Source organism: Oculina patagonica, chromosome 1, assembly GCF_052425735.1.
Source record: "Oculina patagonica isolate OP01 chromosome 1, crgOcupat, whole genome shotgun sequence".
In the NCBI taxonomy this organism is placed as follows: Eukaryota; Metazoa; Cnidaria; class Anthozoa; order Scleractinia; family Oculinidae; genus Oculina; species Oculina patagonica.
In genome coordinates, this window is record NC_135758.1 from 9972427 (window position 1) to 9994476 (window position 22050).

General features: G+C 38.5%; 2 protein-coding genes and 1 pseudogene across 2 annotated transcripts; 1 reads left to right on the forward strand and 2 right to left on the reverse strand.

The window, feature by feature from the left end:
• Positions 1 to 1024: 1024 nt before the first annotated feature.
• LOC144651230 (uncharacterized) lies at positions 1025 to 4524 on the forward strand. The gene is made up of 4 exons (XM_078511154.1): positions 1025 to 1110; positions 2477 to 2977; positions 3272 to 3302; positions 4114 to 4524. The coding sequence occupies exons 1-4, from the start codon at positions 1025 to 1027 to the stop codon at positions 4522 to 4524; spliced, it is 1029 nt and encodes a 342-aa protein (XP_078367280.1).
• Positions 4525 to 7298: 2774 nt separating this feature from the next.
• Positions 7299 to 10473, reverse strand: LOC144656345 (uncharacterized). The gene is made up of 4 exons (XM_078516577.1): positions 10351 to 10473; positions 9756 to 10256; positions 9163 to 9193; positions 7299 to 7812 (listed from the first exon to the last, which is right to left on the reverse strand). The coding sequence occupies exons 1-4, from the start codon at positions 10437 to 10439 to the stop codon at positions 7402 to 7404; spliced, it is 1032 nt and encodes a 343-aa protein (XP_078372703.1). The 5' UTR covers positions 10440 to 10473; the 3' UTR covers positions 7299 to 7401.
• A 7065-nt stretch (positions 10474 to 17538) lies between these two features.
• LOC144644828 (uncharacterized) lies at positions 17539 to 18697 on the reverse strand (annotated as a pseudogene).
• Between the last annotated feature and the right edge of the window lie 3353 nt (positions 18698 to 22050).

A 22050-nucleotide genomic window follows, 5' to 3' on the forward strand; every position in this document is an offset into this window, starting at 1 on the left:
CTTTCTAATTAATATTTGTTTGTTTGTTTGTTTTGTGTTTTTTTTTTATTGCAAGAACTAGATTATTACTTAACTTTTTTAGAAAATTATAAGGTGATTCGACCCAGCCCAAAGTTCAAAAGCGGTTATGATTGTTTTTTGACCCACAGCGTGATCTGCAATTTTAATAAGGGGTATTAAATGAACGCCAACTTCAAAAAAAGAAATTCCTACACAGCTTCCCGCGGATCAAAAACAGTCGGTAAGTCCTTACTTAGGTTAGACTCTTTCGATCGAGGAGCGCTAGTTTTCACAAAAGTATATGAAGTAAATTTTGAAGCAATATCAGTTAAAGCAAGTGCCAGATTTGAGCTTTATCGGTACAAGAAATGTGATAAAAGCCACTTCAAATACAAAGCGAGCGACTGAGAAAAATATTGTAAAAAAAGGATGACATTTTAAAGTAACGCTAAATTTAAACACAAATGAAATGAGATGAATTCATCTCATAGATTTAGTGTAGTTTATGTATGGCTCCTAATCTCCTCTGTTGATACGTATAAGTAAGGGCCTTACTCCAACACAGAAATGTTCTACTTAAAAAAAACGTTTCTTCGAATTGCTGAAATCTCTGCGTTTGATTCAAATGACTCAAACTTTTATCCCTTTTATTGAACGGCAACTTCCATTTTCCTTTTGTAGCTCTAAGTTTTGTTTTTCATGTCAATGCGATCACTCGTAAACAAAGAGAAAAGCTTACGTAAATGCTTCGAGTCAAATGCTCGCTTAACGGCGAAAGATATATCCCATCCTTTGGGAGCCATGTCCACTTCCCGACACGGTGTATCATAAATATAAGTTTTTGTTGTTGTAATTCTGGAAAGCAGCCAGCCGTTTGTTTCCATTCTTGATTACCCAGTTGTTTTTCAATAATTACTAACCTGCTTAAGTAAATAATACAAGTAACATTACTAATGGCATTGTGCTATGTCTTGTATTTTTTTTCACTTTAGAAAAAAAAGTCGTGAAACAGAAGGATAACACGATGTTAAGAAAAGCATTCGTTGGACAGGTCGTTGTATTAATATTGCAGACGTTTATGCCTTGCAAGGTGCACTCTCGTTCACACTTGTAAGAGGCATATGTAATTCTTTCACAAAAACAACTAAATGAGTTAAAATGTATGTCTATTTTTTTTTATTATACGCATAGCAAATACAGCGAGAATTTTTAGGAATTAACGTTGCATATAGAATCTTTCGTTTCCTTAATTTCACGGTTAAAGAAAGCAATATATATATAATTTGCTTCCCGTACAGCTTTGTTGGCATGTTAACAAACACATGAACCAATAAGCGTCTAAATTACTTGAAACACCAATCAGAAAAAAGCACGCCTTCAAATGGATTCTGAGTTGGTCAAGAAAAGAGCACCCGCGATCAGAAGTTGTGTTTTGAAAATATCGCTTACAGTTCAGTTTAGGACCAAGCAAAATGAAGCATAGCATGAAGCATATATATGTTTGAGTGCAAAAGAAATATATATAAAGAAGTGCATATATAGGAAGCTGTTTATCGTGGAGGTGAAAAGGCCCTTTAGAAAATGAAGACATTACGGATTATTTTATTCATTTAACAACCTTCAGCAGATAGTCCAATTATGGTACGGAAAATTGTCATTAGACAACTGAACCGAACAGCAGTTAACAAGCAGGAATGGTTATACCTGCTGCATCTGTGAATATTCCCGGTCATTTGGGAGGTTTTTAGGAGGACTGATGTTTATTGCGGTTTTGAGTTAAATGCGAACTCTGAAATTCATTTTCAAATAACGATTGCGTTTTTCGCTGCCGTCAATCATAATTATGGTGACAGCCAACAAACCATGAAAAACATAAACAAACAAAATGGATCGAAATCTACCAATCACAACTGCCGGTTGAAGTGAACTTCCGTTTCACGAGAGGTCCGCTAAGATGATTGACGGCAGCAAAAAGCATAAACCCGTTGCTTGAGGATTGAATTTCAGAGTTCACATATCACTGGAAACCGCAATAAACATCAGTCCTCATAAAAACCTCCCAAATGACATATATGTTCACTTTTTAAAAGCATTTTGCTATATAGAGTTAATAAAATCATGTTTATTGCCATTCCTATCCAATTTATATTGTACCCCTATTAAGCGGACAACCTCTAGGCATTTGAGAAACACGAGGGAAATGTACTGAGAAAACATTCGCCTGCGGCTCATGTTTTCTACATTTCCCTCGTGTTTCTCAAATGCCCGTCGTGTTTTATGACAATATAAAACATGGCTTAGGCTTCTTTATTTGTTAAATAAAGTGGGAAAAATTTATTCACGAGCTGCGTCTACTCGTTTAATCATCTTCCAATGTTTTGTGACTATTGGAAAAAAAATCGACACAAACCACTCTCTATGAAGTAATTTCTGTTAATGCGCAAACTAGCAAAGACTTGTTAAATTACTATTACAGCTGCCTTGGAGGATATTGTGCCATGAGAAATTGCAAAAGTTCCTCAGGATATGGAATTTCCGACTACTGTTGGATAGCAGCCGACTCGGGCGGGAGTTACCTAAGATGTGGGGGAAGTTCGGACTGTGAAGGAGCAGCTAATAGCTGGGGAAACTGCAAGGCGGCCTCTTGTGCATTCGACCGCGCTCCTGATCCGTATAAAAGCCCCGAAGAAACGTGCGAACACATGAATAACCATAAGGCTGATGAATTGAAGAATGAGTGCCGTAGCTACAGTTTCGAGAAATGGTTAAGAGATTACAACACACCTCGTAAAGTGTATGCAAAGTTTGACCCCTGCGTTGGTGGCATCATTGAAGAAGAAACGAAGAAAGTCATTAAGTACTGCCACTGTTACAATTCCTGTGGGAAAACTCAGACTGACAATGGCGATTGTGAGGTCCTTGGGCTGGATAGAAGATTAGACTGGGAAGCGGATACAAAGACCACTTATACTGCAGTGTAGGTATATCAGTTGTTTAGGGTCACTCCTTAACTTTTTTAGGTGGGGAGGGGGGAAGAATTACCCAAAAAAATAATTCACAAGAAAAGTTGGAGAATAAAAAAATCATGCACAAGTAAGAACGGGCAAAATTGAACCAAGCCCCACGTGCACCTGCTGAAGATGGGTACCCCAAAACAAATTGCAGAGGGGTTATAATTATGTCGGTCTTACTCAGAGAAAGTTGATTTATCCTCATGTATCCAATACAAACTAATTTTGCTATGCTATTGCTTCTGTTTCATTTTCCGAAGATGCAAGATAGATTGTGATCCAACTGACAAGGTATGATGCTATTTTTTCTTTCATGTGTGTGTCGGGGGGGGGGGGGGGGGGGGAATAAGGTTGAGAAATGGGTCACTGGACTTCTCACACCTATAAATCTCAAATAGACAGATGACTTCAAGTTTTAATTTCAAGTTCTTATTTCAGGTTCTAATTTTAAAACTTGGTTAAATCTTAAAAATTTCTATTTTTCTCAATTTTACTAATCATTTGAGAAGAACTCTCTCCTCCCAAATATACCCAAAAATAAAAAAGTAAATTTACCCAACATCCCAATATCCCATAGAATTATGATTGCTTGAAACGCGGAGCAGTGCTTACTCCCAGGCAAACCTTCACACTCTTAAACTCTTCAAGTAGACGCAGCCCAAGTCATTTTCTTTTCTTTTTTTATTTCGACTGTGTATTATAACTTTTATCAAATACCGTAAAATTCCGATTATAAACCTTGGGCTTATACAACTTCATAAGGGGTTTTCTGTGGGCTTATAAGCGGAGGGGCTTATATCCGGGAGGGCTTATAAGCGGAATACAAAAAACGTTTCGAAACGAGCCACGTCAGGTCCGTCAGTGTTGATCGAAATACGTTTTTAGGCTAAAAACGCATTAAAACCAACATCTAGCCCTGTTCAGTACTGTCATCCGGGAGAGGGGGGCTAATATCTGGGAAACTTATAATCGGATGTATTTTTCCTGTTTCCAGTAAGATGGGCCTATAACCGGGGGGCTTATAAGCGGGGGGGGGGGGCTCATAACCGGAATTTTACGTTATGTATTCCCTGTTTTTATTTCATTCTCTGTCTACCCACAGTATGTCTTCTTGGCGTCACTCAGAAACGACAAAACCAACAAAGCTAACCTAAAAGTGACCATCACTAAAGGGATGACGCAGTCCAAGACTACATCTAGTGGTGGAAGCGCCAGCGTGACCGTGTCAGGTGAAGTCGGTTTTGACGTGCTTGAAGTTTTTTCAGTGAAGCTTGGCGTCTCGGGCACTACAGGGTTCGACTGGAGTAGCAGTTCCACCGCCAGTAGCTTTCAACAAAGAAGCTATGAAATAAGTGTGCCTGTTGACGGGGGAGACGAAGTGAACGTGTACCAGGTCATTGGCGAGTGTGACAACGATGACGGTACCAAGTACACTGTGGAGACGACGAAATATGAGATCAGGGATAAGGGTGGCAAAGTTGTGTCCACTGCTGAGGTGCCTTCCGATGAATAAATTGGATCTGATGAAACTGCAGATCATGCCACACATGGTGTCGGATACATAAAAAATGAATGATTTTCACGGTTAATAATATTAATAAAAATACTTAAATGAAACAACCGTTTGTTTTGATGGTCCCAACACCTATACCGCAGCAAGTGCCATTGGGCTATATAAGCAAGTGAAGGAGGAATGGCCGGGTGTCTCAGATCTGACGGATATTTACAGTGCTGCGCCCCTTACCGTTGCAACTTGATAAAATTTTTTATTAATTTTTGACAACTGATGGCTTCTTTTTAGCTGACCAATAGAACTGCGAGAAGTGAGGGAGGCGTAGTTGACATTTGTCATAGAGCGAGCTTGGAACTTGACAACTCCGCCTCTCACATTTCTTGTACTTTTATGGCCAGTCTTAACGAACGTCATTAGAAAGTTGTGAAACTATGTCAAAAAATTGTCAAACATTAATCGTGCTAATAATTCGAGTTAACCAATCAGCGCGCGCGAAAAGCACTATTCACTTGTGTGGTTTGTACTAATATGCCATATAACGTCACGGCAAAAAATAATGCCATCTTGTAGAGTAAGCTAAAGGCTCTCTTCCCAGTGCAAATTGATCTCGCTGCGCATAAATAGAACGAAACTCTTAGGGTCTATACCCCCTTTAATTTTCACCACAGTTGCGGTATGTTTTTTTCTTGTACGTCCGAGGGTTAAGGCGGCTCATTACACAGGATGCAGGTTTTCGCGACATGAATACATTTGATTTGTATCACACGAACTAACTGATCAGCAACATCCGTCATTTCGGAATTCATTTTCACCAGTTTTATATGTATTTATACCTAGTTTTTCAATCAAAACACTGACCATCACGTGGTTTGACAGTACGACAACTATAAGACGAAGCTAATTAAAGACCATTTGCATTATGACGTAAAAGCGCAAAGACTTCTGGTAGTTGTAGTTATGTTCGCGGGAAAAAACCATTTCTGCCTTATGATTGGCTAAGGGCAGCCAAGCGTGAAGGTGGACATCCAGGACTTTTTTTGATCTGAAGTTGAGCTGCAAAGTTTACGCTCTTGTCGCTTCGAAATTTGTTTATACATTTATTTTTTCAGTTACCTGTCAAAAATATAGAAAACAGGATGATAGCTTTGGAATGAAAAATGACTGAGTTCTGTGTTTAACCAAGACAGACAAATCATCGGCCGGTGTTCGTGTTCAAGTAAGTTTAATATGTACGTTGTGTGGCGGAGTTGACTTGGTAGAAATTCATTCATCGCGGCCGACTGACTTCTCTTCGTAAATAATTTTAGCCTAATATCACAGCTTCAAAACATCGCGCTCTGGAAACAGATTGCTTGAAAGGACGAGTCGAGGATATAACTAAATTTGAGTGGATTCAAGTGAAAGCAAGGCAAGCCATTGACTTTGTTCATCATCTATTTTCAGACATTTAACAAACGATTGCTTTCATTGATATCGCAGGTGAATTAATTCTTCACTGATAAGCTTAGAAAATTTACCATATATCATGACTGCTCGGCGGGACGGTCAGTTTAATTTATTTCTACAATGAGACAGAGAAACGGGTCAAATAATTTTTCTCGTTCAATCGAGCTTCATCGATGAATCATGAAGGGTCAATCATAAAGGATTTTCAAGCTGATCAATCAAAACTACCCTGTGCAGGTGAATACAGATTATTTGTTTTTTATCTTAAAATTGTATTTCTGTTTTCGTCAAATTAGAGCTGTAATTGCAATATTCTTTAACAAAGAAGTTTTCTTGTTTTTGTGCTGGAAATTTCAAATCGTCGAGTAGCAGTTGTGGTTTCAATCCGGCCGAGCGAGGGCCGTGCGAGCAAATATAATTTTATTTCCATAATCTTGTTGATGAACGATTACTTGTGATACTTGAAAGGTGAGCCTCAAAGATTTTTACGAGTGTAGACATCATGTACTGTACTCCCCCATGTTTAGAAAGGGTAAAATATTGCATCTTCGTATATTATTTGAAAATACCTGGCAAGCAAAAGTTTAAGGAATTTAATTAAATAACCACGCGGACTCGAGTGGAGGAAACACTCGTTGAAACTTCACTACAAAACGCAACCCAGAAAATATACCATTTCTTGCATAACCTTTTTTTTTTCATCTTAACGGACTTGGTTTTATACTGAGAGGTTGCTTTTTGCGCTTTAAATGAAGCCACAGGGACGTCTTCTTCGGTGAGAGTATTTTTCTTTACCTCCATCACGTTTTCTTGGGCAAGCGGGCTTGATGACGATTCAAAATTTCCCGCGAACTTAACTACAACTACCAGAAGTCTTTGCGCTTTTACGTCATAATGCAAATGGTCTATTAAACCATAGTTGTACAAATTTGACCTCAGGTAAGAGTACAGCATACGGAATTCACTTCAATTTGCATCCCAGATACGAAAATAATAGACAATCTTTCGATTGAATTTTTCCAATGTCTGTGATCAGATGTGACGATAGAAGTTGCGCTCGTATGGAAAACATTAGTTCACATTCGTTTGATTTAATCGTTTGAATATCTATTGCTGGTTTGCAGCTGATGTCACGGCGGCCACGCTGGTGGACAAGAAAAAGCCGGTTTCTCTCCGCTAGAAACAATTTTATCATGGAAATTTCGCGAAAGCATTTTTAGTTGTTTTGTCCACCAACATGGCTGCCTTGTCACGTGCAGTAGTTGCAAGCCAAGAAAAACGTGGTGGGCATCAAGTCCATCAAAAACAAACGGTAGTTTCGTCAAGGTATTTTATTATCATTAACCGCTCAAATCGTTTCATTTAATTTATCTGACACCATGTGTGGTATAATCTAAAGTTCTCTTCAATAGCATTTCCATCAGATCCAATTTACTCATCAGTGGGCACCTCAGCGTTGGTCAAAACTTTGCCACTTTTATCCCTGGTTTCGTATTTCGTCGTCTCCACAGTGTACTTGGTACCGTCACTGTTTTTACACTCGCCAATGACCTGGTACACATTCACTTCATCTCCCTGATCCACGTCTACACTTATTTCATAGCTTCTTTGTTGAAAACTGTTGGAAGAAGAGCTGCTACTCCAGTCGAACCCTGTAGTGCCTGAGACGCCAAGTTTCGCCGAAAAAATGCTCAGTACGTTCACGCCCACTTCACCTGACACAGTTAAACTGCCACTTCCACCGCTTGATGTGGTCTTGGTTGACGTCATTCCCTTCGTGATGGTCACTTTAAGGCTAGCTGTGTTTTTTTGTCCGTGCTTGAGTGCCGCCAAAAACACATACTGTTTAAAGATAGTACAATGTAATCAAAGCAGGGAGTTAACATTGTTAAATGTAATCACATTCAATCGAAATTAAAACGAAATTGAGAACACGGTGTTTACTTGCAGAGATAACCAATAAACAAATTGTAAGACAACTAGTGCCTCTCACACCACTCTCCAAGATTGCCTCTCACACCACTACCCTTGCGGCACGTCAAAATAGACTGGGGGCTACCTAGGGAAGGGGATGGGGGCAGACTTAACGGTAGGCAGGCCATGGTGGCAGAAACTTGAGAATCTGAGAAACTTTTGCAACATCCCGTAACATTTACCCACTTAAAGATGATGTTCCATGTTTAGAAAACTTATAGCTCACCACTAAATCTCCTCCGATTCTAATTGGTTTAAATTGATCACGTGACGCGAAAGTGTTCATCTGCGAAGGGTACTATCAGCCCTTATAGTTCACCACTAAATTTTCACGGATTCTTATTGGTTTAAATTGAACACGTGACGCGATAGTGCCCGTCCGCCGGAGGGCACTATCAGCCCATAGTGCCCTCCGGTGAAAAATGCCCGGATCGATAGTGCCCGCCCGTGAATGTTTTTTTGTAAACAAGCTGCCTGCAGACAAAAAAACACAACCAAATTTACTGCATTTAGTGGGTTTCTCGTCTGGTTTTGTTTCGTTTGTTAAATTTCGGCTTTCACTTGAGTTTTTTATCCTCAAAAGTAAAAATAATTCACGATGCTTGTTTTTGTATGTGCGCGCGGAAGAAAATTTAGGGGTGTACAATAAAGGCAATAGAGTGTTTCTGTCTCGGAACTATCGGTCTGATATTTGCCCCTTGGAAATTTGATGTTCTTAAAACTATCATATTTGCCCTCGAAGCTTCGCTTCTACGGGCTAATATTTGTTTTAAGAACATCAAATTTCCGCGGGGCAACTATCAGCCGATAGTTCCTCGACAGAAACACTCTATTGTTAAAATAGTGCCCGTTCGAGGAAAATGACCGGATGGATAGTGCGCGCCCGTGAACCTCTTTGTAAACAAGCGTGCCTACAGCCAGAATACCCCCACCAAACTCACTACATTTAGTGGGTTTCCTCGAGCCTGCAATAGGTGTTTCTGACGAGGATCTATCGACTAATAGTTACCGCTTCAAAAATTGACGTTCTTTAAACTAGCATATTAGCCTGCGAAGCCTCGTTTTCCGGGCTAGTACATCCAATTTCCAAGGGGCAACTTTCAGTCGATTGATAGTTCCCCGTCAGAGACACTAGATTGTTTGAATAACGAACGCTTGAGGTCCAGGAAACCTGCTAGTGGATGCCCAAGCAGCCAGGCACACACATGAGCGACATACCTTGTCAACTGGTTCACAATCTATCTTGCACCTTCATAAAATGAAACAGAAGCAATAGCATAGCAAAATTAGTTTACATGTGTGTAGATGACAATAAATGTATCAACTCTGATAATCCAATGGATCAAAACTACCCGCCCACTGTTCATCATTTAATAATAATATAATACAAGAGACCAAAAAAAAAAAACAATTTTCGTTTTGACAATTTCTTAATTTGCTAAGAGTCCATCGATTTCGTGCCAACAAACCCGGGTTGCCACAATAATTAATCTTACCGGTCCTTTCCCGCCGTACGTACCTACGGTCGTCGGACGGCCACGTGCCACCCAAAATTTCTCACATCGATAAGTGAAAAAATCTTCTTACCCATAGTGCTCCGCTGGCGCGCCTCGCGCGCAAGAGCTCCGCTAGATTTTTAGGAGGTCCTCAAATAAAACTACTTACAAAGTTAGAAATCAAGTTAAAATATAAAATTACAAGTATTAGGTTCTACTTTATAATACTAAGTATCAAACAAATGCTCAATCATTGATAAACAAATCGTGGTCTTTCTCGTTGCACAACAAATAATGATAAATTCTGATACATACACTGGATGGTAAGTGGTCTTGGTGTCCGCTTCAAAGTCTAATCGTCTATCCAACCCTTGGACCTCACAATCGCCATTTTCAGTCTGAGTTTTCCCACAGGAATTGTAACAGTGGCAGTACTTGATGACTTTCTTTGCTTCCCCTTCAATGATGTCACCGACACAGGGTTCGAACTTTGTATATACTTTTCGAGGTGTGTTGTAATCTCTTGTCCACTTATCGAAACTGTAGCTACGACATTCAGTCTTCAATTCATTAACTTTCTTTGCATTCATGCGTTCACACGTTTTCTGGGGGCTTTTATTCGGATCAGGAGCGCGGTCAAACGCACAGGACCCCGCCTTGCAGTTACCCCAGCTGCGAGCCGCTCCTCTGCAGTCTTCTTTTCCCGCGCATCTTATATAGTTCCCGGCCGCGTCGGCTGCTATCCAACAATATTTGGACCATCCAGATCCCGAGGAACGTCGGCAATCAGACATGGCACAATATCCTTCTAGACAACTGTAATATAATTCTGGGTTTTAGTATAATAGAGAACTTTAAAAGAATATCTCTTCTAATTCAAATGCATTATAAATTAAGTGATGCCTCTTACCCATATGAACGAGTTCCCCTCACGATGCAAGGCAGAAACATCTCCAATATTAATACGACGACATGTAGAATGATCGCCTTTCGTAACATCGTGTTGTCCTTTCTGTCTCACGACTGTTTTTTTTCTAAAGTGATAAGGAATACAAGGCATGGTACAACTGTTTAAGTAATATAAATAATATTATTTACTAAAGTTGATTAAAGGATTAGTATCACGGGATTTTCTGTAATTTCAAAACCTAAGAAATATTTCCGTGTTAACGAAAACCTTAACTTTAAATAGTAATCCAGGTTCGATATAAATTACCACCTAGTGTCTTTGGTCAGAGTTGGAAAGGGTAGAAATGAATTTCAACTTGAAAAAATCCGGCGGAATTGTAGGATTGGTATCATAGAACAGTTTCTACGGAAAACAGTCAAAATCCCCGTGATACTTCCCCTTTAATTGTTGGAAAACAAAGTCCTAGCCGAGAAAGGAAGCAAATGGCAGAGTACTTCCGAGCATTAATAACTGATGGTAATAGGACTGAGTGGAGTCCAATTCGGTCTGTAATCATATCAGTGATTAAAAAAATCGGACGACCGCGTTGCGATTTCGATTTCTTTAATCACCAAATTGGACGACACGAAGTCCTGTTACCAAACGTTGACAAAAAAGTTGACAAAATTTGAGAAACAAACAAAATTTACTGGTGAAATGGCTAAACGTCTTTGTGAATACTGCCAAAACATAACACTTCACTCAACAAAATGCACACCAACAGCGCGCGCAAAATGACGCGTACTGTCCAATTACAAGCACGATGCGTACACTGTCCTATTAATGCTCAAATCGGGCTGTCGATAACCAATCACGCTCGAGAATTTTGTTAGAGTTTTGATTAGAGCGGCTTTCACTTGATTGTCGAAAGAAAATTTGCATTTGCTTTAGTTTTGCCTTACTACGCTTAGTTATTGGTTAGTTAATCTCGTGCCACTTTCTCAGCCAATCAGAACTAAACAAAAAAAAAAAACACTCGTGTCTCGCTCGCGCACCTTTTTCCTCGCCTCGTACCGACTTCATGCATTTGCTTCCAGTTTTGATTGGTTCACTGGATTGTCCGTGTCCTTTTGAGACACTCAATTAAAAACTGCTCTATAACAAAAAACAATAGTCACTGCATGGTACATAATATCTTTTGTTTTGAAGAGTGCATTTGCCTTAAATTATTCTGGAAAGTTATTCTTTTTGTTAAAGAGGGAATCAAATTGGCATGAGAATGGAAACTTGGAACAAAATTACAAAATTTCTGTTGAGACGCACGCTTGAAAATTATGAAAATTTGGAAGTTTTATACAGTAAAACTGTTAAAACTGTGAGACATTTAGATGGAAACGCAAAGATTTAAGCAACTTAAAAAAAAACGCAAAACAAAACGTATTTTTAGCAAACAACATTTCTGTGCTAGACTTGCTTGATATGTGCCATAATAGGGATTTTTATATTTAATATCAACAGCACTTAAGTTAGGAGATGAAATGAATTCTATTTGTGTTCACCTTTAGCTGTTTCTTCAGTCTTCTAGTTGTATTTTTAGCGGCTTTTATCACGTTTTTAGTGAGCACTGAAAAAGGTTTAATTGTGGCACATGTTTAAATCGACATTTCCTCAAAATTTATATACTCAGTTTGTGAAAACCAGCTTCTCAGCAAAGTACAGTCGAAGCTCTCTTAACGGACACTCTCGTAAGCGGACAGCTCTACTTACGGCCGCCTTGTTGGAAACCCCGTTTTTAACTCCCATACAAACTCTGTATTTTTACATTCTCGTAAGCGGACATTCCCGTAAGCGGCCGCGGACACTTTCAGAGATAACGAGTTAGACTTTTTCTTTGTTTTTGAGCTCCCGTAAGCGGACACCCCAAAGAAAATCCTATAAACAACCTCTGTATCTTGTTCTTACCATTCAACTTTACATCGCCGTTTGTCACAATGATTTTACAGTAATTACAGTAACATATTTCAGTGTTTGTTTTGTCGTCATCCACGTCCGGTTACATTTCGAAACACCACTTACACTTACGGCAAGCTCCTGTAAGCGGCCATTTATCCCTTACACCTCTAGTGGCCGCTTATGAGAACCATTCTCGTAAGTGGCCAGCTCCAGTTACGGACACTTTTTTCGCGTCCCGAGGGTGTCCGCCAACGAGAGCTTCGACTGTAGTACCTTAGTTAGAACCTACTGACCGTTTCTGCTGTTCTGATCCGCGGGAAGCTGTAAAAGGAATTTCTTTTTCTTTGGGTGAAATATCGAAGTTTGTGTTCATTTAATGGTGCATATTAATAATACAAACCACGCAGTGTGTCAGAAAACCAATCATTATCTTTGCTGAACCATACTGGGGGAGTTTGGGGCGGGTCGAACGACCTGATAATTTTTTTCACGGTTAAGTAATTTTCTGGTTGTTGCAACGTCGAAAAAAAAAATGATTATTAGCAATGTAGGCAAATTAACCGAAGATCGAAGCGTTGCTTAAGAATTGATCTTAAAGCCTAATTTGGATATAAAAAGAAATAATCAAAGTGTTTTAGTACAGTACTTTAGAAAAATAAAGCACACAAATGTATAATTCATGTAACCAGGCCAAGATCTGAACATCAGTAAAATCAAAATAACTAGAACGTGTGACTGGGAGGGACTGCAACAAAAAGTAAACAATGCAACCTCCAAATTTGGAGATGTAATTTCATTTTATTGTTCTCAAAGGCAATCCCATCGTCCAAACGACCCACTGTTTTTTTTTTTTTTAAAAAATGCATAACGAAGAAATAAACATAGATTTTTGTGTACTTCTGAGTGGGCTTTTCTCCTTAAAACTCTTCCAAAAATGGTAGCGACATCTATTTGTGTCACTCTTGTAAGGGGCTGTTTACATGATACCGGAATAAGTTTCATTCCGGAACGATTTTCATTTAATTCAGGATGGCCAAAATAGTAGCCAAAAAGAAAAAGTTGACTCGTGACAAGGCCAGGTTTGAACTACCGACCAAAAGACAAATATGTAGTGCTATTCATTTGAATGGAATTTTCCGTGAGAACCTTCCGACAAATGAAACAGCAGTGCGAATTTTTTTTATCACGTAAACGGAACGGGAAAAAGCTGTTCGTTTTGAAAATTCTATTTGGATAACACCTTTGTTATCCAAACTTGGCGAACGAGGGTGACACTTGTCTACTTTTCTTCCGTCTTCACGAAAATCTCTCACTGCTTGAGAAGAAAGGCCATCTGAACACGACAAGAATTTTTAGATTAATTTAATGAATTTGCACTCTTTGGCTTAATTGTCGACCTTGCTCTGTAAACAAACAGTCTGTTTATAGCAAATAAATGGAACAGAACTTTCCTGCCATGCCGCGAGAAACGGAAAAAGAGGAATACCTCTGAAGGTATTTAAAAGCCAAGGAAAGCGCCTGGCCCATGTATTTGGCCACCAACAATTGTTCTATATATGGAGAAAACGTTGACTTAAATCTTTTTACACTTCCCTCAAAGAGTAATGTGGTGTTCGATTTCACCGTTCAGGTGAAGTTATACTTTGACGTTATGGTTCAATCGCCTGCTAACTATTTTTGACTTCATGACCTGGTTTAAATGTTTTTTCCTTTTAGTGCTTTAACAAATGAGCCAAGATTCCGTGAAGTTCCTTTGAAAGCCAAGTACTCTTTTCATACATGTACAGTTTGTTGTTATTGTCTATTCAAGAAGCCTGCCAATAAAAACACAATAAAATACAGGCGTAAACAAATAGATGGTTTTCGAAATTTTGTTACAAATCTTCGCAGAATAAAAAAAATAAAAAATAAAAATAGATTTATTGCCGATCTTGGGCGGTCTGATTAAGACCTGTAGGAAAAACCGTATCCTCGGAGTTGAGAAATCAAGACTTAGAGAACAGTATTTTCTTTGCCGAGCTTATTCGGGCGGTAAATAATCGAAAACCACTTAAGAAATGTTAATGCAATTTTGGTAAATTTAATTAAAGCAAAGTCCAAACAAATCTCGATTAATTTTAAGCTTCTGGCCCATCCACCGCGCAAGTGATATTGGTAGTTCAGATCTTGACATCTACTGATCAGATTGATAAACCAGTACCTTAAGGTTATTATGGTTAGCGGCTACTAAGTTTAGCGATTTTAGCCAGTTGGGTGAAAAATAAATCTCTTAATTAAGTACTCGACTTTACAAAATGGATGCTGGTACCTTTGTTCTTTCTGGCAATGCAAATTTTCATTGAATTTCGAGTGAGTTTGTTCTTTTACTGAACATTTGCCAAAGTGTTAATGCCTTCTCACAACATCTTAACAATCAGCCACCGTCCAACATTTTACTTCTAGTGTGATGGAAAGCCCCCCACCAGCAGGGTGACTACAGCTGGAAGCCCACACACAGAGATCAATACTTAACGTATGGTTCAAGACAGAAAAATGCAGCATCGTTAAGTGTATTTACGATTTACGGTCTCTTAACAATGTCTTATTCCCCCGGGGGGGGGGGGTACTCGAAAAAGTTTTGTACGGGGAGGCTCCGCCCGGAGATCCAACCCCTTACCCTTTTATATACTATTTTGATAGAAAAGGTACCCCTTTTGTATACCTTTTATTGCAAAAAGGCACCCCTTTCATATACCTACACTACATCACATTTACCAAAGACGGAAAGTTTTCTTGTCATTTTTATGTAGCGCTTAATAAATTAAGACGATACAGCCAAAAGTTGCGTCTGCTCGAAATATTTAATGTAACGGCCTTTTAAAATATCATTATCGCAGATTTCCATACCCTTTCATATACCTAAATTTGTGAAATCCCTACCCTTTTATATACCTGGAGCCTTAAAAAGGTACCCCTTTCGGGCGGAGCCTCCCCGTATAGGCCATTATAGGGAGTACCCCCCCGGGCTTATTCCAAACTGTTGGGTGCGCTACATTATGGTATGGACGAACACCTTATTACATAGTTTTAGTCTCGAGCGAGAAGATATTTCAAACACTCGAGAGAGTGTTTTAGCACATCCCAAACATCTCCAGTTTGTACATGTGAGATACTCTGCTGCGTGTCGAAAATACAACTCTCATTTCAGTGTTGAAATGAGAAATATGATGAAATACTTCCCCTGGTGTTGATATATTATTACTTCAAGAGCACTTACTTCATCGGCTGCACCCATCGCTTCATCTTTCCATAATTATCAGTATTTTCATTTGCAAAACGTTTCCCTTTTGGAATTGTCTCTTATGGTTCACTTCCAGTTGACCTACAAAAACCGATTCAATTATTTCACCACTGAAATTCTTTCAATGTCATACATTCTTCCTCACATGCAGCTAGAAGAATATTAGCTTCTCCAAGGTGGTCATCACAGGTTAATTAATCTAGCAGAAGCTCACTCATTTTTTTTTGTGACATTTGTGAACGACAAAATTAGTGCTTAACATGGATCGCTGTTGAGTTGTCTCCTTAGTTGATTAAATACATATATTACTCATTCCCAAAATTTAAGAAGCTATCTCAAAAAGCAACGAGCGAAAATAGGGTCAATTTTCAAGTATCTTGAGAGTGCTCTTTTTTACTTGCACACACTATTCTAAAGTTACAGAGTTGCATTCTTCTGGGCAAGGCAGGTAGAAATGATATCAGGTGCAGCCTTACTTATTTTTGTTTAAAAAAAGAGTCACTTATTTCTTGTTTTAAGACAACGGCTTACCGGGTATGAATGGAAATCTATAACCTACTTCTTGTCATTAAGTGGTAATCGTTGCCACATTGTAACTTTCCTTTTCAGTGAACGGTTATTGTCAATCCGTGAACTCTTTTTTTAACAAGAAGTAATCAACTTTAAATAACAAGGCGAGAAAAGTGTTTTAAAAAAAATCTTTTGACTCTCAAGTACAAGGACACGTAATGTTGTTTGTCATCTGCAAGTGGAGAGCCAGTTAAATAAAGATTACAGATACTGCAATTATAATTTGTGCCGGTGTTACATTCGCTGCCTTTCACAAGATAAGACTAGTAGGCTCGATTTCCAACCGTTTTAGAGCCTGCGTTTCTTGCCACACAAAGAGGATAGCAAGACCGGACACTCCAAACGGCCTACAATCGAGCCTACGTGCAGGAAAAGGTAATCATGCATTTTGCCCCCAGCAAATTAAACCAATTCAAAACTGCATTTTGTGAAATATTAGTGAAAATTGAAGGTCAATGCTAGGCTGCCGTCTCTGTAGGAGTACTCTAGTTCTCCGCCAAGAAACAAGATGGTAGCCGAGATGATATGCGTATACGAAATCGATAGATCATCGTAGCAAATATGGATACTCAAAGGCTAAAGAAGCTGGGTTGTTTCATTTTTTTCTCAGGCAACGTTTCTTTAAAGACAGGAGCACGGGACGACTTATAGTCATTTTGACCGCTATATGAATTTATTTTTAAAACAAACGATGGATCGAAACCATTCAGCATATTAGTTTACTAAGGCAATAAAACATCAAAAGCAATAAAAGGACAAAAAGGAAGAAGGCTAGTTTGGATTCGGGAAGATTAAGAGGCATTGTAAGGGTAACATTTTGACCAATAAAGAGCTTAACAACAACAAAATATTCGACCGATTTTAGCTTTAAAACAATTCACAGAAATTGTCGTTTTATATGTTTATTATGCATATACACTTATCTCAATTTAAGGTTAATATTTGGAGGGTACTTCCATCGAGTTCTAAATGAGCAATGACCAACAAATATATCACAATCCTTACGACAGAAACTACTGTTTACAAATAATATCACATGATCGTCATTGAAAAAGCCGAATAAAACAATGCTTGTCTTCCTTTAATATATATTCGGGTTACGGTATATATTTTTGATATTTTCATAAAAGAACACAATAATGTATACAATAAAAAGAATTGTTAAACCAATGTAAGCTGCTCGAGTCAAACATCGTTTCAAAAAATTTCCTAATTACCTTTATTACTGACACTAAAAAACAACTTCAAGAATACGAAGATCACTTGGATCACTTTTAAGAAGAACACTGAACAAAATATTAGTTACGTAATTTTTTGTCCATAGGTTTAACTCGCCTCTTCTTAATTTACTAACTTCTTAAATGGGTAAGTTAACAAATTTTATCGATAGTTGTCAAACAGAACGTTCAAATCGTAGGAGCGATCGACTCCTCGATATTTTTAAAGCTTAGTAAAGTTATCGCTGATCTGTTCAGTTCCACTGTCGACAAACCGCTATGACGAACTCTTCCAACTGCTAACCTATTGTCGTTTCCGTTTCGATTCGTTTCCCTGTCGATATTTTTGCGGCAAATGATTTTCTTGAGGGATTCTCGATACTTCGGCATGCGCCACGCGTACACGAACGGGTCTAACAGGAATTTCAGGTAAAGTATGTTATCCACCATAAGACTAAAAATCAGATCATTGACGGAACGGACATTGTCGACAATAAACAAGTTTCTTGTCCAGGCGACAGCTGAGGGCGTGCTACATATAATCAACACGGCAAGCAGCAAGAAATTCACACGGACAAAGTTGCGCTGCACTTGGATGTGCTTTCCGCTGTCTTGTGTCCCCGTTTGGCCTCGAAGCGAGTTTCCAGCCGCCATCTTCTTTCTCATCACGAGATGTAAAAGGATGTAGACAGCGATAGTGACAAAGGTCGAGAAATAGCTGTGAATGAACGTGTCCATGATGCTCTGAACTTTTTTAGATACATCCATTAATTGCAGACACCAGAACGTTGATGAGTAAAGATAGATGATTGCTACACTGATCAAAACTTTCTTCTTTGACACCAAGCGGCCGTACTTTAGAGGCGATGAAACCACGACATACTGCGTTACTGTAAAGGCGAAAAGCGGGATTCTATCAGGAACGATGTGGTCATAGCAAAAGCTCCGAGATACCTTCCAGCGTTCATGAAAGGTACGCATTTACTTTTTGAAGGATGTTGAAAGTACAGCAACATGAAACAGGTGGCGTATATGGGTTCTTGAACCACTGCTGTAAGTAAGTCGACTATGGCCAAACCGATGAGAAAATATGTGGTTGGGTTGCGAAAGATTTTTAATGGATCAACGCAGAAGGCGAGAAGAAGAAGGCCGTTGGCTAAAATGGTGACGAACGAGGACACAATGATGAAGAAACTGCTGAACCAAAGGCAGCCTTGTAAAAAGCTTCCAATGGGTTGCGTCCAACACCAGGATGCGTAGTGTTTGCCAGAGAAGAACCGTTGTCGGTTGAATTTCTGTTAAGCATCATTTCCATTGTGGAATTGAGTGCTTCACTTGCTAACTGCATGTTCCAATTCGCAGTCGAATGAATAAAACAAGTGAGGAAATTTGCTCGGTTGTGCGCTCGATCCAGTTCCGAAGAAACAACTTATGGTAGCATCTATTGCTTGTCCTTCCTTTTAAGTATTATTTCCATCGTATAAATGTCATGCAGAGTTATTTTTAACTAGTCACTTCCAGCTGATTTTTTTTTAAATCTGATATACAATTTTACCAAATTTAGTCAATGACAGAAGTGAACACCCGTGTTCTCTCCCCAGGAATTTAAGAATATCAGTTTCTCCGAAGTGATCGTCGCACGTTATTATAAATAGCAGAAGCTAATTCATCCAATTTTCAAGCTTTCGCGGTAAAAAATTCGACGAGTTAAAAAAAGGGAATAAAATTTTAAAAAACGATTTTTTTTGCACGGAAGCTTGATAAGGCAGTTATGTTCTAATACCACATACACAAATTAATTATTCTCTAAAGTAAAGAGGCCATCTCGAACGACCATAAACAAGTTCCAAACTGTTTCAGGCTAACAGATGTTAGATTCCCACTTAGCTAAATGAGAAAGAAATGAAGTTTATTTCAAGTCTGTGTAATTGCACACACACTATCTTTAAATTACAGAGTTTAATTTAAGGTGTTTGACAAGCAGCAACTTACTTGCAGCTTACGTAATTTTGTCCTTATTCGAGCACCTTATTAGCTCGGCTTGTTTAAAATGAAATACTAACCTGGTTTAATCTGAACTGATCTATTCATGATCTTGGCATGTGTACAGTTTCATTCATTGTATTTTTGCACAGCTTTTATTTTGAATATTGATGGATTATCGGCGTCTCTTTTTTACTTCAATTACTTTTAAATTGTTTCTTTATTAGCATAGAGTGGAAGCCAACGGATCGATATTGGAGGTGCATGTGTTTTGGACCAGCTGTGATAAACATTTCCTCAAATCATAGTTAGAATTCTAAGGCTGCAGAAGAGGGCTTCTAGAATTATCCTGGACACCAAATGCGAAATGAAGCCTCTTCTGTCGAACTGTTCAAAAAACTTAGCTGGATACCATTTCCGACAGGCTAAACTAGCTAAGTGCTGTATTATATAAAAGTGTTAACGGGGACATGTACCCATCTATCTCAAAAGTTTACTTTAGCTTACTAGCGAGACTCATTCTCAGCAGGCTAGACATGCCAACTTCAATATAAATCGTCCAGTTTTCAAACGTCAAACTGAAAGAGGAAAAACATTTACTGCGACTGCTTGTCAGGCTTGAAACAGGTTACCCCTTATTCATGCGGAAAACGACGACCATTTTAAGAATTAAAATTCCTTTAGAAATTCTCTTTGAAAGATTATTTTTTGGCAAGACCAGCAGCTTTTAAATTTTTTCTGTAATTTAGCTATACCTTAAACAGTTATCTTTACTGATTTTGTCTCGTGTTTTTTTTGTATTTTATTTCATCACACTATTCTTATAGTTTAGCCATAGTTTTAACGTTCTTATTTTATTGTATTTAATATTTTAACAGATATAATATTAAGAGGGCCACAGATTATTCAAGTGAAACTATACAACCCTTCTACAGGTAGTTTCAGCAAGGCAACGCTTTCGAACCAGCTTAATAAACATCGGAAATGATCGAGGGCGTAATTTGTCGGGACAAACAACACCAAGAGTGAATAATCTGCAGCGAGTTCAATCTTGCTCTCTCCATCTGTGTAGCTGTTGAAAATTTATTTCGTCCTTTGATTCAGAAAAGCTGATTCCTCTGAGCTCACTTCCATTTCAACACGATTAATTTCCTAGTCTTGGTCAGCCGCGGGAACTGAAGAAAATTGTTAAAACCGCTGCTTTTGATCTGTACAATGAAGATAATGCTCAGCTCGTCAAATATTTTGGATCTTACTATTCACCTAAAATAAATCATTTGTCATAACGCTTCATGATGTAGACCTTGTAGATCTTAATATTAGAGGAGATTTTGAGAGGAGTATTTTTCAAAATATTTTTTTCTGTTCGCTTTCTTCGCGTTTTTCATTCAGTTTACAATGTGAACAGCACGTGCTAACGATTTGCGGCCTTTTCATACGTAATACGGTTAAACTGAAAGAAGTCCTAAAATGTCCAGATCATTTTATCGACATTAAAAAAAATGCGATATAAGGTAGTAAGAGTTGTTCAAAATTTCTACTAATAAAATAACCGATGTGAGAATTTAATAAAACAATTATTCAGTGATTCGCACTTATAATAATCGTTAAATATTCAACTGTAAAGGAAGTAAAAGATGTACCCGTAACAGCAAAGTAAAGAGAAGAACGAATTCAAATTAATTATTTCTCTTTGAGCCCAGAAGAATCACTTAGTTATCTTTTCACCGAGTTCTTGGTCCGCACTGAAAGTTATGGATTGACTTTCGAGATTGACTTGGTCAAAATGTTTACTTTTATCGAGTGACCGAATCGAAACTAAATGGAATCATGAATTCTATAAATCAAGCTTTATTCCTAAATTGACAATAGAAGTTGTCAGTTACTGTGATAATAACAAAGATCGTTGCTAGTCTGGCGCAGCGTTTCTTCCCGACCAAGGGACTTTTCATAGACCTTTCTGCTTTCAATAGGCAAACTCGTTGAGCAACGCGCTCAAAGTTACAAAGTTACAAAATAGCAACGGGCCCACCTCAATGTCCACCTGTTATACGAACACAAAGTTGAAACTTCATGAACAGTAGTTTGAAGTCTATAAAAAGTGAAGTCGCATATTCACATTACTTTAAATCAGTAACTGAAGCAACTTAACTTCCTGGAGACTTCATGATTTCGTGCCAGGGGGAACTTGTAGGCAGTGTTCTTATCAACGTTTTATGGATAGGTATTTCAACATCAATGCCTTGTCTCTGGCTTTTCCATCCAATGCCCTTCGTACGGCTGATGTATCCACGCACACCAAGACAGCTCATCCCTCAGTTCTGCAGGTTTTCTCAACATGCGTCCTTTCGATTTCTTTACAACACCTCCCACACGGACGAACGGATCAGTCGTTATGCCTTCATTGAATTCATTTTCTGAAGTTGTATAAATATTTAATATGTTTTCTGAAAAAGACTAGCTGAAAATCGCCTGGCTTTATAACATGATAACGTTTATCTGAAATAATACAACATTGAATGCTATATGTCTAGAAAATGGACGGAATTCGCTTCAATGTTGCATTCCAGACCAACTAACCCATTCGTATTATTTAGACTGAATTTAAAGCATGTCTCAACAGGGAGCCTGTTGGTGGCAATAGACGTTGTGCTTGGATGGTTCTCGACAAAGGAGAAATATTTCGATGTAGTCATTTGAGAAATGTTTTATCGCGCA

What these genes read in the sequence shown, in the direction of transcription:
- LOC144651230 (XM_078511154.1), top strand. Translation starts at nt 1,025, where the DNA reads ATGTTAAGAAAAGCATTCGTTGGACAGGTCGTTGTATTAATATTGCAG. An exon ending in GTGCACTCTCGTTCACACTT is followed by an intron (nt 1,111 to 2,476) that starts GTAAGAGGCATA and finishes TTACTATTACAG; the next exon opens with CTGCCTTGGAGGATATTGTG. An exon ending in ATTGTGATCCAACTGACAAG is followed by an intron (nt 3,303 to 4,113) that starts GTATGATGCTAT and finishes GTCTACCCACAG; the next exon opens with TATGTCTTCTTGGCGTCACT.
- LOC144656345 (XM_078516577.1), bottom strand. Translation starts at nt 10,439, where the DNA reads ATGTTACGAAAGGCGATCATTCTACATGTCGTCGTATTAATATTGGAG. An exon ending in AGGGGAACTCGTTCATATGG is followed by an intron (nt 10,257 to 10,350) that starts GTAAGAGGCATC and finishes ATTATATTACAG; the next exon opens with TTGTCTAGAAGGATATTGTG. An exon ending in ATTGTGAACCAGTTGACAAG is followed by an intron (nt 7,813 to 9,162) that starts GTATGTCGCTCA and finishes ATCTTTAAACAG; the next exon opens with TATGTGTTTTTGGCGGCACT.